Raw genomic sequence first — 17,322 nt, 5'->3', positions numbered from 1 at the left:
GTGTATGGTCAGAAGTAATAAATAAGTGTGGCACTTTCTTATCGAAGCCGTGTATGGTCAGAAGTAATAAATAAGTGTGGCACTTTCTTATCGAAGCCGTGTATGGTCAGAAGTAATAAATAAGTGTGGCACTTTCTTATCGAAGCCGTGTATGGTCAGAAGTAATAAATAAGTGTGGCACTTTCTTATCGAAGCCGTGTATGGTCAGAAGTAATAAATAAGTGTGGCACTTACTTATCGAAGCCGTGTATGATCAGAAGTGATAAATAAGATCGCACTTCCTTATCGAAGCCGTGTATGGTCAGAAGTAATAAATAAGTGTGGCACTTACTTATCGAAGCCGTGTATGGTCAGAAGTAATAAATTAGTGTGGCACTTACTTATCGAAACCGTGTATGGTCAGAAGTAATAAATAAGTGTGGCACTTACTTATCGAAACCGTGTATGATCAGAAGTAATAAATAAGTGTGGCACTTGCTTATGGAAACCGTGTATGGTCAGAAGTAATAAATAAGTGTGGCACTTTCTTATCGAAACCGTGTATGGTCAGAAGTAATAAATAAGTGTGGCACTTTCTTATCGAAGCCGTGTTTGGTCAGAAGTAATAAATAAGTGTGGCACTTTCTTATCGAAGCCGTGTATGGTCAGAAGTAATAAATAAGTGTGTCACTTTCTTATCGAAGTCGTTGTATGGCCAGAAGTCATATTTCACTCAAATTTAAGGTTTATTACCAATTCATGATTTTCTGCTACCGTCTTAAATGGAATACGGGCACGAAATAATATTATCGCCTTCTTGACGAACTTGTTTCCTTATCTGAACGCTTGAAAAAGGTTTAATTAAAAGTATTTTCTGTTTAGAAAGAGAGACAGAGTAATTGTTTCAGAATTTTTAGAGGTAGAGGGATATGTCGAAAACGTTGCCTTTTAATAAAATTTCATAGCTGAAGTAGAGGCAACCTAGCCAAATTTTACACATTCTAATTTTTAAATATTGAAATTTAATAGATTTCATAGGTTTTCGGAATTTACATTAGTACCACTAAAAATATAATTTAGTTCTGTAAATACGTTTATAACATTGTATTGTAATACAATGACGGTAATCACTTAAATAATTGAATACCATTTAATTATTAATTTAATAATTTAAATGACTATTAGAATTACATTTAGAGGTTAATTTTACTGCGTTAAACTATAATTGGTAAATTTCAATTTTTACGATACTGAAATTTAATGTGGGATTAACTAGAAATTAATGTGTGCATGAAATAACCTTAAACAATCAAATGTTAGTTTTCCCAAGATTACTTATTCTTATCACGAATTATAAATTGTTTAAATAAAATGAATTAGTTAATATTTCAACTTAGGCCCAGTCGTTGTCATTCAATCGATAGTTTCACAAATGCTAGCATAAATCTCCTAAATAAAAAAAAATACAATCTTACAAGTGCACTACAGTGTTCTATAGCTTTATTTTTGAGCAAACAAATATTGATTGCGTCACTACAAATTCAAATTCAAATTAATACTAAAATTAATGTTAGTATTATAAATAATCCTACATTATTCAGTGATTTATTGCCTAAATTGTTCTAAACGTAAAAAAGTCTTAAGATTTAAATGATTTCAAAAACTTCGTGTTTGTTTTTATGTTTTTCGGGGTTTTCATAAAATTGCCGGATGTTTAAGAAATTCGAAATCCTTGTTCGGTTTTTAAAAAAGATTTGAGATCTTTTGTGGTTATTTGTAATTAATATTTGTGGGCTCAAAAAATAAACTATATACATGTAGAGTTTAATTTTTGTTATAGTATTGTAAATAGTGCTCTATTATTCAATAATTAGTAGCTAGAATAGTTCTTTTTATAAAATAACCTTGGCCATCTTGTTGAAATGTTGCCTCCCCGCTTCAGCTGCGGATACGTTTTATCTCCCACTAAAGAGTTTATTAACTCATTCTTAGGCATTGGCTGAACTATTTCAACAAGTTGGGTAAGCGTAAAGACATTTTATAAAACCAACTATTGTGATAAATGTATTATTTCCTAACGTGGCCGTTATTTCGATCCTGGAGCTAATACTCACTTTACTTCCACGATATGTTGACGCCAAACATGTAAACGGGTTTATAGATACAGAACACGCAGGTGTCCGAAAATCTCCCATGGAAATGTTTTCCAAATTCGACCACTTCAAAACTTTTTCGCAACCAGCACGGCTTTTTTTTCTCGGAATTTGCAACAGGTGTAAAGTTTTTGCTCCCGTTTAGAAAAACCACCGGTTCCAAAATATTTTTTTCCGGCGAGAATGGAAAGGGAGGGGCTTCTTCCCATTCGGACACACCTCTTTTTAGAAAGGAAAATTTTACAAATACATTTAAAAGAGCGCGTGTCTTTGCGTCGCTTTGAATTCGAAGCTCTTAACTCTTCTTCACTCTTCAGAAACGAGCGTTTGCAGTTTGGTCCACCTCGGTAAGAGATTTTTCCAAATTGGAAAATATCGAGTCTTGACTGTTCTAGTATTTCTTCGGTATCAATTAGATTAATCTAATGGGAACTTTAATTAAAGTAATTAAATAATCTGGAAAACGCGTCGCTATTTTGAACTAAGCCGTCGATTCGGACTATCTAAATATCATAATTGAATGATATGTGTCGAAGTCTGTCGAAAATGAATTTTAGTTTTGCAATTTTAATCGCGCTGTTCCACGCGTTCGAATTGTGTTCCGGAATTCGAGTCAGTAGCGCCAACAAAAGCAACCAGCCTCTCTTCGGAAACAATGAACCCCGAAAGGATTTGGTCATGGCCGGCCAGATCAACTTTCTGAGTCGAGTGCGGGATGTCACCCTGTTGGGCGTCATGTTGCAGACTTTGGAGACATCTAATATTTCCGATCAGTGTCGAAGTTCTCTGGTAAACCTCAATCGTGGACTTGAAGAGCTCAATGTCAATGCGGTCAAATGTGAGTGCTATTTAGATTATTCGACTAGTTATTCTTAGGATAATGCTTGGCAGTGGTAGTGGTAGGTTTTTCACCCGCCTTAAATCTAAGAGGGTTCAATGTACCCCTAAACCCCCTCATCCGCCACCACTGTTGCGTGGTATTAGAAAGAAACGCGTACGAGCACGTTTCAATAAAATATGTATAGTTTAACACCTGTTTTAACCAAGAATATATTTATATGAGACGATTTTGGACTCTGCTCCCAATCCACGTCATGCGCTAACAGTAATTTCTTTCGAAATCAAATCAGCCCGGTATATCGTTGCTTACGTCTTCCGGTGAGACCTGAAGCACACCTCGGTGACGAATTTCCTCCCCCCTCTCGTGGCCAGGGAAAATTCGACTTTTATTTCCCCGAAATGTCTCAATATACTCATTCTAGTCATAGTATAAATAAATACTTTCTTGGTAGAACTTTTAATTTTTATATTTAATTTATATTACAAACATAACAATAGTTCTTTTTATAAAATAACCTTGGCCATATTGTTGAAATGTTGCCTCCCCGCTTCAGCTGTGGATCCGTTTTCTCTCCCACTAAAGAGCTTATGAACTCATTCTTAGGCATTGGCTGAACTATTCCAGGGCAACATTTCAACAAGTTGGGCAAGCGTAAAGACATTTTATAAAATCAACTATTGCATAAACATTACAAGTAATAAGTGGCACAGAATCGATACTCAACACGATTTATTGTCAATCATCGTTTTAGATAAAACCAGAAGTTTATAATATCTTTTTTGTTAGAAAATTATCCATTTAGGTTATTTAAATGAAATATTTACTTACGCTAGATCGAGGCAGATTTCTCGAAATTAACCGCGTGTATTTCTCCACTGACGATGCAAAATGTAGGGATATTTTCCCGTTGAAATAAGTTGAGAAAGGGGCACGTGCCCCCTCTGCCCCCTAGCTACGCCACTGTGTCTATGCTAACCAATATGCTCCGAAGATTGACCAATTTTCTCTCGCCCATAATTCCAGTTTATAGCGCTGTAAAAAGTGTGAAATTAAGAATTTAATCAATACATTTTTAAGCGCTTCGTAATTTAAGCGATAAACGTAGATTTGAAAATACAAAATACCCAGGGTGGCTCAGATATTAATCTCAATTTGACACTTCCTGGAACTTTCAAGTGCAAAACACGTGTAATTAGAAAATAATGTAGTATAGTCTGGGCGCAATTAACCCTACGATAGAGACTGTTAGAAAGGTTTATTCTGGCTATCAAATGCTTATCAGCGGTATAGAGTGTTGTCGTCTGAAACGATTTTGAAAACTTGTAACGTCACAGCTGTAGTGTTAATAGTGGCCGCCATGACAGTTACCGTTTTTTATCAATAGGCAAATTACAATGATGACGTCCAGGGTTTCAGACGACAACACTCTAGGGACTTGGCAGCATGACGTAGATAATACGTCACCCATGCTTTTTCCAACTGGCAAAAAAAAGTATACCAGCACGGCGGGCATCGCCAAAGGTACGGCGTGACGTCATGCTGCCAAGTCCCTATTGTAGTACTCCGTCGCACTCTTTTGTTGATTTTATAAAATGTATTTACGCTTGCCCAACTTGTTGAAATGTTGCCCTGGAATAGTTCAGCCAATCTCTAAGAATGAGTTCATAAGCTCTTTAGTGGGAGAGAAAACGGATCCACAGCTGAAGCGGGGAGGCAACATTTCAACAAGATGGCCAAGGTTATTTTATAAAAAGAACTATTGATGGTTTTGCTCTGAAAGAGAGCGCACGCTTCTACGCTGATCACCTGCGCCGGATGAACTTTCCTCGAAGAAATAGGCACGTATCACCAGGAGTATATAAGATACTAAAATCATTAGTATGTACCTTTGTTAGTTGCCCACTGCTTTTGAAAATATATTTCTGAAGAAAATGTGGGGGCTAAATACAACATTTTAAAATAGTGCTGGGTCGAAACCGATATGATCGTTATCGCTTACCGATATCGCGTCTCCATTACCGATTATACTCGATACCAAAATTTCCCGAAATTTTAAAAGTATCATTCTCAAAAACCGGGAAAATGGCGCCACTAACCTTTGATCTTCGGCAATGCTCATTTATTGGAAAATAACGGTATCGGTCAAAATTGATTAGATATAGGTAAAAATCTTAAAATATCGGTAATAACCGGGTTTATATTGGTAATAATCCGTAAGATATCGTTAAATTACGATTTTAATACATTAGGGAAAATTATGGTTTTTATGAAAATAAATTTTAACCCGGAGGGTAATATTATTTAAAATTAGGTTGACTATAGTACACTCGACAACATTTCAGTCGTGATTTGGGGCATTCTTTAGCGTTTGAGGGTTAGGGGTTATTTCAATGAAAATATTAATATTATAAACTTCTGGTATAACATAAGCCGACGTCTTACCTACCACGTGCTTTTATTTTGGGTGAAGTAAGCTCCTATAGAGTGTTGTTGTCTGATACGATTTTGAAAACTAGTAACGTCACAGCTGTAGTGTTAATAGTAGCCGCCATGACAGTTACCGTTTTTTATCAATAGGCAAATTACAATGGTGACGTCGCAGGGTTTCAGACGACCCGCGGAAGAATACACTGCACACATTTTTCCGCTATTTTTACTTCTCCCAATGATGTTTCGCTGCTTAGGGTTATTTACTTATCATTTTTTATTTCCGTAAGAGCTTTAGAAAATCATTAATATTTTATTAGAAAATCGTTGTATGAAAAGAGGGTTGTATACTATTGGACCGAATCCCGTTTGACCGAAACCCATTGAACCGAAAGGTATTTTCGTTTATAGCCCAACATGGCGGGATTCAGTTGAATGGGAAATTTAAATCTGGTTCGTTTTCACTTCGGGTAGGTTAGTTCAGGTTGGGTTAGGTTAGGTTGGGTTGGGTTAGGTTAGGTTAGTTCAGTTGGGTTGGGTTGGGTTGGGTTAGGTTAGGTTAGGTTAGGTTGGGTTAGGTTAGATATGGTAGGCAACTATTTCACGTCGGGTCTTATCAAGGTTATTTTCCAAAATTAAACCCGGAAAATATCAAATTTCAAGGGAAAAAGGTCTAAAAATACACGTCGGTACGAAATAATAAATATTTAAGACATAGTTTAGTCCAAATTAGACATACTATCGTCACGTAACCTACGATATATAAATATGTATCACTAACGGTATACTGAATGAAAACCGCGCAAAACGCGGTTTTCGGTCGATTGGAATTCGGTTGAATGGTACATTCGGACGAATGGTACATTCGGACGAATGGGATTTCGGTCCAATGGTCTACAATCTGAAAAGAGGGGTGCAGTATGCATCATCTAAATTTAAACTTTTCGCCAATCCAGCGCCACCAAGTGTGGCGTTTTAGATTGTATCTCTAAGCGCGACTCAGTTTTTGTCACTTTTAGTATGACGAATTTTTTCTTCTGAAACGTTCAGTTTCGCATCTATATCTATAAGTCCTAAAGTTTGTTCTTTTATTTATTTATTTATTTGTATGTCATGTTCCCAAAAACTCGAGAACGGTTAGCTCTAGAGCTTTGAAATTTTAACTCAATGTTCAGGGCATGATTTCCAACTAAACGCGCCTAATTCCAAATACCTGACATGGTTATTAATCTAATTCAATTTGATTATATCTAATTCACTCGACTTTGGACTTTCACCTCTCCGCTGGAGGTTTTGACGGGAAGGGCATCTCCGTATGTTACGAGAGGCGTTTAGGGGAGGGAAGGGTCGAGCTGAATCTCACCCAATCTCACAATAACACCTTTGCGCATAAATAAATCCAACTCAGTCAAACGCAACGATTAAAGGCGGATGAACATATAGCCTTCGCGCTTGAAATTTCGCTGGCAAATTGCCTTGGGTCGCGTGCCTTAAATAGAATGGAAGTCATGGCGCATGGGCGCGTGCGTGAAAATTCGCAGGCGAAATCGCTGGCGAACCGTATGTGTGTTTGGGCCTTAACGGATTTACACTAAAAATACGAATATTGAAAAATCTCACGTGATATTAGGGGGGGGGGGATGTAGAAAAATATCGCGTGATATTAAAAAAAATAAATAGGGGTAGAAAGTCTGGCACTTGGGTCCAACCGCACGACGTCTTATTTGAGGTGTAAAATTTTTGGACTTCGAAAATGACTGCCCCCTCGCCTCTTTACAGGGACACAAAGGTATTGGTTGTACTCCGCCACGATGAAAAATAGTTCTCCTTTAAAATACGTGAATATTAAACTTTTGCTTAATATAATTTGGTTAATTTAGTTCCTAAATAAAATAGATATATGATAGAAACTAAAATGCGACCTTTTAAAAATAATAACATGACTTTTGAAAATAAATAAACCGTAACTAGAAAAACGCTCACTTAAATCGTGGAGAGCGTGGCGCCATCTAGGAACAGAGATCGGGACTAATTGGTATATCTACGATGTTAAGGCCTAGCAATTTGCAAGTTTAACTGAAATAATAGATATAGCTAAGATCTTTTTTTTGTTTATTTTACAATTGATTTAGTAATTATTAATTAAAATCAACCGTTATCGAAGCAAATAATGGTCAGCATTTGACAGAGAGACTATTTGAAATCGCGAGGCGATGACATGGCTGCCAGGGAATAAATTTCAAAATTTTCATCTTGAGCGCGGACCGGAATACCACAAATGAACTACTTCGCGCGTAATGGGCTATCCTTAGGGGTTAGAAATATCACGTGATCACTAGCTCTTTAAAAAGGGTGTCAAGCATGGTGGAAGGTAAAATCTGAAGGCAGTGATAAACTTTCTCCCCCTATTTACTTTTGATATTAGGGGGGGGGGGGGCGATGTTGAAAAATTTTACTACTTTTTTGTTTAGTCTTTATTTAGTACCATTGATTCGGAAATATAACGCTGTCAAAATTATATTGTTAAAAAGAAAAAGATTTGTAAAGATATAATTTAAACGCATGTAGGTATATGTATATGAAATATTATTTGTGCATAAAACAAGAATAAAGGCGTTATAATAATATATCGAAGGAAAAACGGCGTTAGACACGTGATTTTTAATTCGCTATTTAAAATGGCGCGCTATTTCGACGTTAATAAAATTTCAGGAAAAAAACGGCGTTAGACGCGTGATTTTAAATTTATTTATTTAGTCACAGAGAGAGGGTACATAATAATACGCCTAAGCCAGTAGAGGCTTCTGTGGCGCCCTCTAAATAAAAGAAAAAAACCAGAAAGACATAACACATAATACATATAAGATAAAGAACACGAAAAATTTATTTAATTATTCTTGACCCAATCAATTAGCTTAACACATAATACATATAAGATAAAGAACATGAAAAATTTATTTAATTATTCTTGACCCAATCAATTAGCTTAATACATAATACATATAAGATAAAGAACATGAAAAATTTAGTTAATTATTCTTGACCCAATCAATTAGCTTAACACATAATACATATAAGATAAAGAACACGAAAAATTTATTTAATTATTCTTGACCCAATCAATTAGCTTAACACATAATACATATAAGATAAAGAACACGAAAAATTTAGTTAATTATTCTTGACCCAATCAATTAGCTTAACACGAAAAGAACCCTTTGATTGAATGTCGATGAGGTCTTGAGGCTATTTAAGGGCCCGTTGCAAAAGTCATTCTGAAAAACCTAGCCGATTGGCTAGCGATCGCAGATCGGCTAGGTCGTTTGGCGGATTTAAAAAAAAACGCGTTGCAAAAGTCGCCGATGTGCGATCTAGCCAAACGAGATCCTAGCAAACTCGTCTACTTTTTATTTTTTACCGCGCGCATTGTTTAACCAATCAGAAGATGCTATTTACGCGGGGAAATAGTTCGTTTTTAAGCAGACGCCAATTCTCCAATTTTAAGCGTAGATTGTTTGGTTCTATTTTAAATATAACTTTAAAAGTTTAAAAAATAATGGCACCGAGAGAAGGGTACCAACCCAAATTTACCGAAAGGGAAAAATACGCTCTCATTTCCGGTTTAGAAGTTAGACAAGGTTTAATAAACCGCGACATGGGGTACGAAAATAAGTATAACAGTGCCGAAGAATTCAGCAAGGGCTGGGATGAAATAGCTTCAGAGGTTTCGGTGGTTGGCTTTGGTTTCATAATGAAACTGAAATTGAAGAAAATTGCAAAGTTTTGGGCACACTTGTTAACTTTTGTGATAATTTCTAAAACGTAAAATACCCAATAAAAGCGTTACTTCAATGTTTTCCTTGTTTAAATCGTAAAAACGTCATATTTAAATAAAGATAATTACGGTAAATTACTGCAACATGGTAAATTACCGCGTAATTCACCGATTTTCCAAATTACCATAATTTCAGAACTAGTCGCACTCCGTCAACGCGATAATGTATGTATTTATTTATATTTATAAATGCGTTTAAATAAATGCATTCTTGGTTCAAACTCCTCCATATCTGTGGGAAAATTCAAAACGCTCTGTACCCAGACGCAGCAAACGCAGGGCCATCGTTTAAGGATTTTTTAGGAGGGGGGAAAACGCGTCAAATTTAATATTTTTCAATATTTAATCGAAATAGCTATTTGCACCAATTAAACAGTAAATTTCTAATGTAGCTAAATGCAAATTTGTTCATGAACTCTTTTGGGTCAAAAAATTCAGATGAAGTGTCCTGGGAAAACGCCTTTCCTAAAATGACGGTTAGCTGGGCATTGTCAATACACGCGTGCAAAAGATCTCAGACAATACATATTATCAATAAGCAATAATATAAATACCCTTCTCTTATTCTAAGCTATCGAGTTTATTAAGAAAAAAGACATTCCTGAGCTGCAGAATGCAACGGTGGCCGACCGCGCAATACGTCATGCTCAGGCCACAATTTAAAAAATACGGGTTCGGAAGACGATAATCTTGTAAAAATTCCTTCTCAGACAGCTCTAATTAATTTGGACATTCATGCCGTACTCTTTCGCGCCTTAAATTAGGTTCTGCAGCTTCATTACCACGATTATTCAATTCATTTGAATCAAGCAACGCGATAAATTCAGCCATTTTTCCCGCTCTAGCCGATCGGCGGCTGCGTAGGAGCAGTCGCCAATCGGCTAGGAATAATTCTCGCTAGCCAAATTGAAAATATACTTTAGCAACGCGTTTTTCGGCTAGGATCGCCAACTGGCTAGACACGCGCCATTTAGCTAGAATCGTGACGTAGAATCCTAGCCGAACGAACTTTTGCAACGGGCCCTAAGATCGCGCGCTCTTTCGACGTTAATAAAATTCCGACGATTTTCAGTTTTAAATAAGCCTTTCTATAAAGTCATTACGCTTGCCGAACTTGTTTATACGTATCGCTTTCGTCACGAGATACGTTGGAGTTCAGTCTTTAATATTTTAGCGTAAAAGGCTCGTGGCCAATGTTACTTTATAGAAAGGTCAATTAGATTTGAATTTGTAAGCCCCCGAAAAGTGGAGCTCCGTTCGATTTAACAAATATCGTTATTAAAGTCCTGTTTAGTTATCAACAGTTGAGTTTACTTAAAATAGTTAGAATTAGTAAAAGGAATTCAAATGTTTTTTTCAGTCGGTCATTTGAATTTAAAGTCGGAATAGCTCTCCCAATTAACGTAGTGTCTAATACAATTCCGACATCTACTATCCCAGTGGAAGACTCTACAGGGGAGGGAGGGGGACGAGCCAAATCTCACGACATCTCACTAAAGCCACGTTCACACTAGAGCCTAAAACCCAGTTTAGGTCGGTTTGTATGCCAGTTTTGACCGCCTACGATAGTTTTTACGAGGAGACTACCCGAGGTGATAATCACCGATTTTGTTGAAACTAGGTGGGTATGTAGACCTTATGGTAACATGAAATTTCACCAAGGGAAAAGTTGCAATGGGCATTAGTTTTGCCATGGCAACCGAAAATGTTTTAACAACACAGTATGTATATTTTCCCATTGAAAATAACATGGGAATCTGAGCACTTCTAAAAAAAATAATAATAATTTTAATTAAAATTATTAATATTGATCAAATTCAAACAACTAAATTATATTTTATTAATTTTGAAAAAATTCATTTATTACCGTCGATTTGGCAATTAGTTGGTAATTACAACTTTTTATTTTTATATTTCGCTTTTCTCCATTTTTACCGATTCTGATCAATTTTTACATATTTTGATCAAATTGACCAAAATTCATCAAAATATCATCAAATTAATTTCATTTGTCAATTTTGATCTATTTTTTAGGTTTTGAAAATTTTCACAGGGGGGACCCTCAGAAGCGCTCAGATTCCCATGTTATTTTCAATGGGAAAATAAACATACTGTGTTGTCAAAACCATTTTCGGTTGCCATGGCAAAACTAATGCCCATTGCAACTTTTCCCTTGGTGAAATTTTATGTTGCCATAAGGTCTACATACCCACCTAGTTTCAACAAAATCGGTGATTATCACCTCGGGTAGTCTCCTCGTTAGTTCACACGTGCGAAATCGCTTCACCCCGGTTCGCTTATAGCCAATAAGGCTTAACGCCATTTCAAATTATGACTAGAATTTTGAAAATACTAAAATGTATCCCAAAAAAATTAGTTAATCATGTTTACTATACATATAGTATTATTATTTGACATTATTTAGAATTTTATCCCCATTATATTTGAAAATACGAGCAATTTTACTTCCCCGCCTGGTCGTTTTGAAAGCGATTCTAAGCGAACCGACTTGGACGAGTGGCTTCCCGAACCAACACGAAGCGATTTCTCACGTTGGTTTTAAGAACCAGTTATCTAGACGAAGCGAATATAGGGGTAAGTGTGAACGTAGCTTTAGGGGGGAGCGGGGTCGAACAATCGCCAAAATTACCTCACGTAATTTATTACGTACAAATCAAAAAGACCCTGAGCAAAGCCTGGTATTAAAGCTAGTTATCCATAAGGCTGACTATGTTGAAGCCTATGGGCCCACCAAGAGCACGGGTCAATCAGGGGTCTCTTAAGTTCGATTCATCGTGCAGTTAATGGGTACGTTCAGTAACAGTCAACGGAAAAAAACCCGATGGATTTGATATTTTCCACCGATGAGCTTTTTCGTCATAATGACGTCGTAAGTTGCTGAACGCTTTTATTCAGTCATCGGTGTTTTTTAAAATGGCGTAGCATTTACAGTAGTTTTACGTCAGTAATGACGTCAGTCATCGGAAAAACCGCCTCTTGAAGCCGATGACTTCGGTGAGCAACCGATGAGCATCGTGACGTCAGAACCGGAAACGCGCCAAAGCGAACACTTTTTATACATGTAAGCGTATATATTATTTTATAGAAAGAGCTATTTTCAGTGTATAATTTAGAAAATCAATTTTCCGTGTTCGTTTTGGAAATTTATTTTTCGATGTATTCAGGCGGAAACATATTTTGAAAGGTCAGCGAGAGTAATATAATAATTCGAACACTTCTCTCATAAGCTGCATTATTTTTCACACTTTCGCTAGAAACCAGTTTTCATTGCGAGTTTCTCTCAATGTCATTGACCAAAACTGGTATTAAAATAGACTTAAACTTGGTTTTAAAGATAATAATATAATTTGTTATGTATTCTATCATTTTAAATTTCATTTACCTTTCTAATCTATCGGCGGGACTATAAAATGTTACAATTAGGTTCTATAACAATTCCACTACAAGGTAATTTGAGCAGACTAAAATATTAAATAGAAAATTAATATTAATTCACTTTTGATTTAAATTTTGATTATATAAAAGTAGAAGTAAAGCATTCATTAAATAAACTGGAAAAGGTTTCAGAAAACCACAAATTCAATAAAGAGAAAAAATAATTAAATTGAAATAGGGGTTTCTACAAAATAGGGGAGGTCACGTGTAAATATTTTTTCTACGTCACTAGCTGAAGTTGTTGAAGATTGCGCGCTTGAGTCGATAAAGATTTTGAAATAACAAGTCCACGCCATAGACATAATAGAGAAATAGACACCAGATTCTACGGGCGGTTAATACGGAAGCGAGAACGAGCAGACAACCGGCAGTTGTTCCGTATTCCTGGGGTACTACGCTTAAGCGACGCCTGTCGAGTAGGTGAGAAAATAAAAAATCATCATGTGTTCGTGTTTGTAATCTTTAAGGTACTCTGACGTGATTCGCGAATATTTGGGCCGTGAGAATTTAAAATAAGGTTAATTTTAATTCTAAGTTGTAAATAAGTCAATTAATTCTTTCGAAACCCAAATAAAAAGTAGCAGATTATCTTTTAATTAAAAATAAATAAAAGTCTAATGGACGAAATGATATTTTGTCAAAGGCTTCAGTAACTCGTGGTCAAAATTTAAAAGTTTAGCATCGCCGATTTTTTCTATTTCACTTTCAAGTGGATGTAATTTCTTTACATTCAAAAAAATATTTAGTCTATTTTTACTTGATTTAGTTTTGTGGAAACAAAACCTGAGTTGGAATGGCGTTTTGCGTGCGCCACCTTTTTCCATTTACAATTTGTATATCCCGTTCTAAAAAGTGATCACTACAAATGAAATCATAATTTGAAGGTGTCCAGTTTTCGCGATTTACAGCAATTATCCATTGTGAAAGTATTGTAGGTTTAGATAAGGGAAACGCATAGTTATATAAATATTTTAAATAAGAATGAATAATTATCTAAATACCATTATAATTTAATCTTGTCGAAAAGCTATTGCAAGTTGTGAAAGCACAAATTGTAGCCATTATTACCAAATAAAATTTGATTTTCAGTAGTAAACACTATTACTACTTTTTTTTAAAAAATCACAAAAACATGGGTATTTAATTATAAAACATGTTACCCAAGTCATAAACCTACTACCCGTTTTTCAAATTTACCGCTTAAATGTTTGCGTCTGATAAATTTTATTAAGCACTAGGTGCCGCTTTACATGTAGTACCCCAGGAATACCTAACAACTGCCGGTTGTCTGCTAGTTATTGCTCCCGTATATTTTTGGCAAATCTAACTCCGCGTAAGGTGTCTATTTCTTTATTATGTCTATGGTCCACGTACGAAACACTTGTGCCAATAAAGTTCTAAAAAGAGGAAAACATTTCAATTTTATATTGTTTATATTATGGAAACACCCATCTTGGATTAATAATAGTGTTACCTGGATATACCACTTCGACATTTTTCTGACCACAAATGGATTTTAAGTTTGACGACCCACACACCTTGATCTGGTAGCCCTGTTAAAAATGATTATAAAGCGTCGTCGGCACGCCGTTTAAAATCGTTTAGCGGCGGCGGCGGCGGCACAAACAAAACGATCATCGCTCGAGAAAATCAAACATGGACGGGCCCAGTAAAATACCGCAGAAAAGAGTGTATACACTGTCGGATAAATTGGTGGTTGCCCCTAGAGCATAGCGCATTAGCACCGATTTGATTTGGGTCGGCGGCGGCGTTTAGCGAAAATCACCCGGCAGCGGTGCGGCGCGCCGATTTCACCAAATCCTCGGCAGCGGCAGCGCGAAGGGGCACAAGTTTCTCACCCCTTTTGCCCTTTTGAAAATTTGAAAAAAAATATTCCTAAAAGTTTTTGAAGGAAAAATAATAAAGGTACATAGAAAATCACAAAAACAATTTGGCTTTCGGGTCAAAATTTATCGGCGGCGGCGGCGCGCCAAAAAGTAAATGGCTCGGTGACAGAGAAAATATCTCTGGGCGGCGGCGTTGGATCGGCGGCGCTAGGCTCTAGTTGCCCCCAGTACTGCATGCACGATTTTTAAAAGCCTTGAGTTGCCCCGACCAGGCGTTCGCTTAGTAGGCCTACATTCGTAAGCATAGTTTCATATCAAGAACTCACGTACATTTCCTCTTCTTATTTGGCAATTTAGCTTTGTTGTGAACAGCTTGCACCTCCTAAAAGTTTCCCTACACGTTTTCAGTGACGGGCTAAATCCTTCTATTATTTAACGTGGGTTTGCATTCGGACATTATGGTTCATAATGTCCCGAAAAATTAATTATTTAATAACACTCACCAGAACCTAATTAATGTTAGCTCATCTAATTTTGGAAAATTACTCCCACGTTTCTACAGTTCTCCTTAGAGCTTCTGATACTATGCTTTCTACTTTTTTAGTTTTTCGGGAGGAAGGTTTGGCTATCTGTTAAATTATGAGTGATAAATCCTTTTTTTTTTTTTTTTTTGAGATACACACACATCGGTGTCGACCCGAGGCCTTAGACACCAGCACACACAATAACTGATTAATCAGGGCAAGATATGTGTAACGGCCACGCCAACGGGGGGATACGTGGGGACAGGGGTGGGGACACCCTTGGCGGAAGTATTCCGACCACCCGTTAGGGGATTGGTGGTCGTCCTCACACGGCCATCCACAAACTCTGCCTCCCGGACGCCTGGGATTACAGGAGTGAGCCACTACTCCCGGCTGATAAATCCTTTTCGATAACCTCAAACGTGGACGCTATCTCGAGAGGGATTGGTTGATATTTGAGCATGCGCAGAGGCCGTTTTTTGCCTGTTTACGAGAATAAATATCTGTGGTAGACGTAAATCCTCGCGTAAATCACTATCCCTCGTGGAGCACGTGGCGCCATCTAAGTTAAAGGGGCTGGAAAGTGGGGTTTTGAAATACGTCATCCGTGACGTCATTAACGAAATTTGGCGCGTAGAACTACTCAAGTTCGCGAAGACGTAAACAGGCACCGCTGTGTTGGGATTTTTTATGACGAAATCCAGCGTGGTCTTGGTTAGGGTTAGCTGAGCTCGTAGGAAGTTTTAAAAACTCGTTAATCTTTAATGAGATTTATTTTAGTAAACAACAAATGTTTAACGAAAAATTCATTTGGGCGATAAGGTCTTTTGGTAGTAATGTGTTCGTAATTTTTTAAATTATTTTTGTAAAAAAACGCTAGATGAATAGAAGCCAATTTCTATGGGCCTTGGTTTCACTGGAGCATTTTGATAAACCTTAGAACTGAACCACAGTTCTTTTGCCTTTTCCCATTTATCTAATTCACCAACAAGAGATATTTTCGTATCATCACGTTTCCGTTTTTTATTTGAATTAAACTCGTTCATTGTAATTAAATAAATATGAAAATACTAGAACCAAAACCACGTCCACGAAGGCCCGAATATCTTAGTTCGCGTATGAATACCTCTCATTAGTCCCTCTCTCTCTCGGGTCGCTCCTCACTATTTTCAAAACATCTCCGTCAGAGCCAAATTCCTCAAGCGGGGAATAAAGAAAATAAAGCAGGGTCCGGATTTTTTTGGAGATACTACGTCACTGGACGATTTCAAAACCCCACTTTCCAGCCCCTTTAACTGACCGTTATATTTCGACAAACCACGGTTTTGGGAGTTGTGGTGTGAAGGCCTCGATGCCATATGCACCAACATATTTTAAACTTTGAAAAAACAAAAGACTATAAAAGCTAAAAAAATACTAGTTTAAGTAGAAATTTAGCTCTAATTTTGAACTTGAAAAATTAAAACGCCAATTATTAATCATCATGGACGTGAAAAGCAGCAGAAATGACCTCCTAGAAAGATGAAGACTACGCATCCTGGAATAGAAAATTATATTCACCCAATACGGGTTCCCCGATCTCTCTAAGGCAACTCAAACCTTTGGACAGTGGACACACGATCTTTGCGCCATCACATGACAGCCAGAGCAACTACTTTTCGTCTGCTAGTTGTTCTGAACTTTGGAATTTTGAATTTCTCAGGGAGTAACGGATTTTAGTCGCGCAAAAACTGCGAACGGATTTTAATAGTTTAAATGAATTCAATATTAGTGTTGAAATAGTTTAAGTAGAATCCATTAATCGTTAATAAGATGGGTAGTAAAAAGTTTCCAAAGCAGCAACTATAGTTCTGTTCTTTTAGTAACTGTTCCAATAATATTTTATAAATATTAAATACAAATAAACATTACCACGTGTTCGAGACTCCCAGCCCGATGAAAAGAACCGAAGCAGAAAATCTTTAAAAGTTGAAAGTTTTCGACGCTAGATGTCAGTTTTTAACTGTCCAAGAGTTTAAGTTTGTCATTCATGCTGCACCCCGATTTCCACTCCAGAAGTCCACTTTCATCCTCCTAGTTTTTTCCAACCCCTAACTTTCAAAAACCTTTCGAGGTCGGGAAGCCGTTGGAGTTTATTTTACCGTCTATTATCGGTTTCATTTTTAATAACCATTTGAAATAAGGCACTATCAATAGAGACTTGGCACTCCGTAGCTTTGGCCATGGCCGCCATTGTCGTAACATTTTTCTCCCCACGATA

The 17,322-nt window shown here is 36.8% G+C and overlaps 1 protein-coding gene across 1 annotated transcript in view; it reads left to right on the top strand.

Moving 5' to 3' along the window:
* The first annotated feature begins 2,678 nt into the window (after nt 1-2,678).
* The window catches only part of LOC149966608 (nose resistant to fluoxetine protein 6-like), a 28,752-nt gene continuing 14,108 nt past the window's right edge, over nt 2,679-17,322 (top strand). The window contains exon 1 of the mRNA XM_090167542.1: nt 2,679-2,970. Within this exon, the coding sequence (XP_090023668.1) occupies nt 2,679-2,970 (292 nt within the window). The remainder of the gene's footprint in view (nt 2,971-17,322) is intronic.

The sequence above is a fragment of the Leiobunum rupestre genome, chromosome 1, assembly GCF_980474605.1.
Source record: "Leiobunum rupestre chromosome 1, qqLeiRupe1.1.hap1, whole genome shotgun sequence".
Lineage (NCBI taxonomy): Eukaryota > Metazoa > Arthropoda > Arachnida > Opiliones > Sclerosomatidae > Leiobunum > Leiobunum rupestre.
Note: the sequence above shows the minus strand (reverse complement) of the source record. Positions and strands in the feature narration are given on the sequence as shown.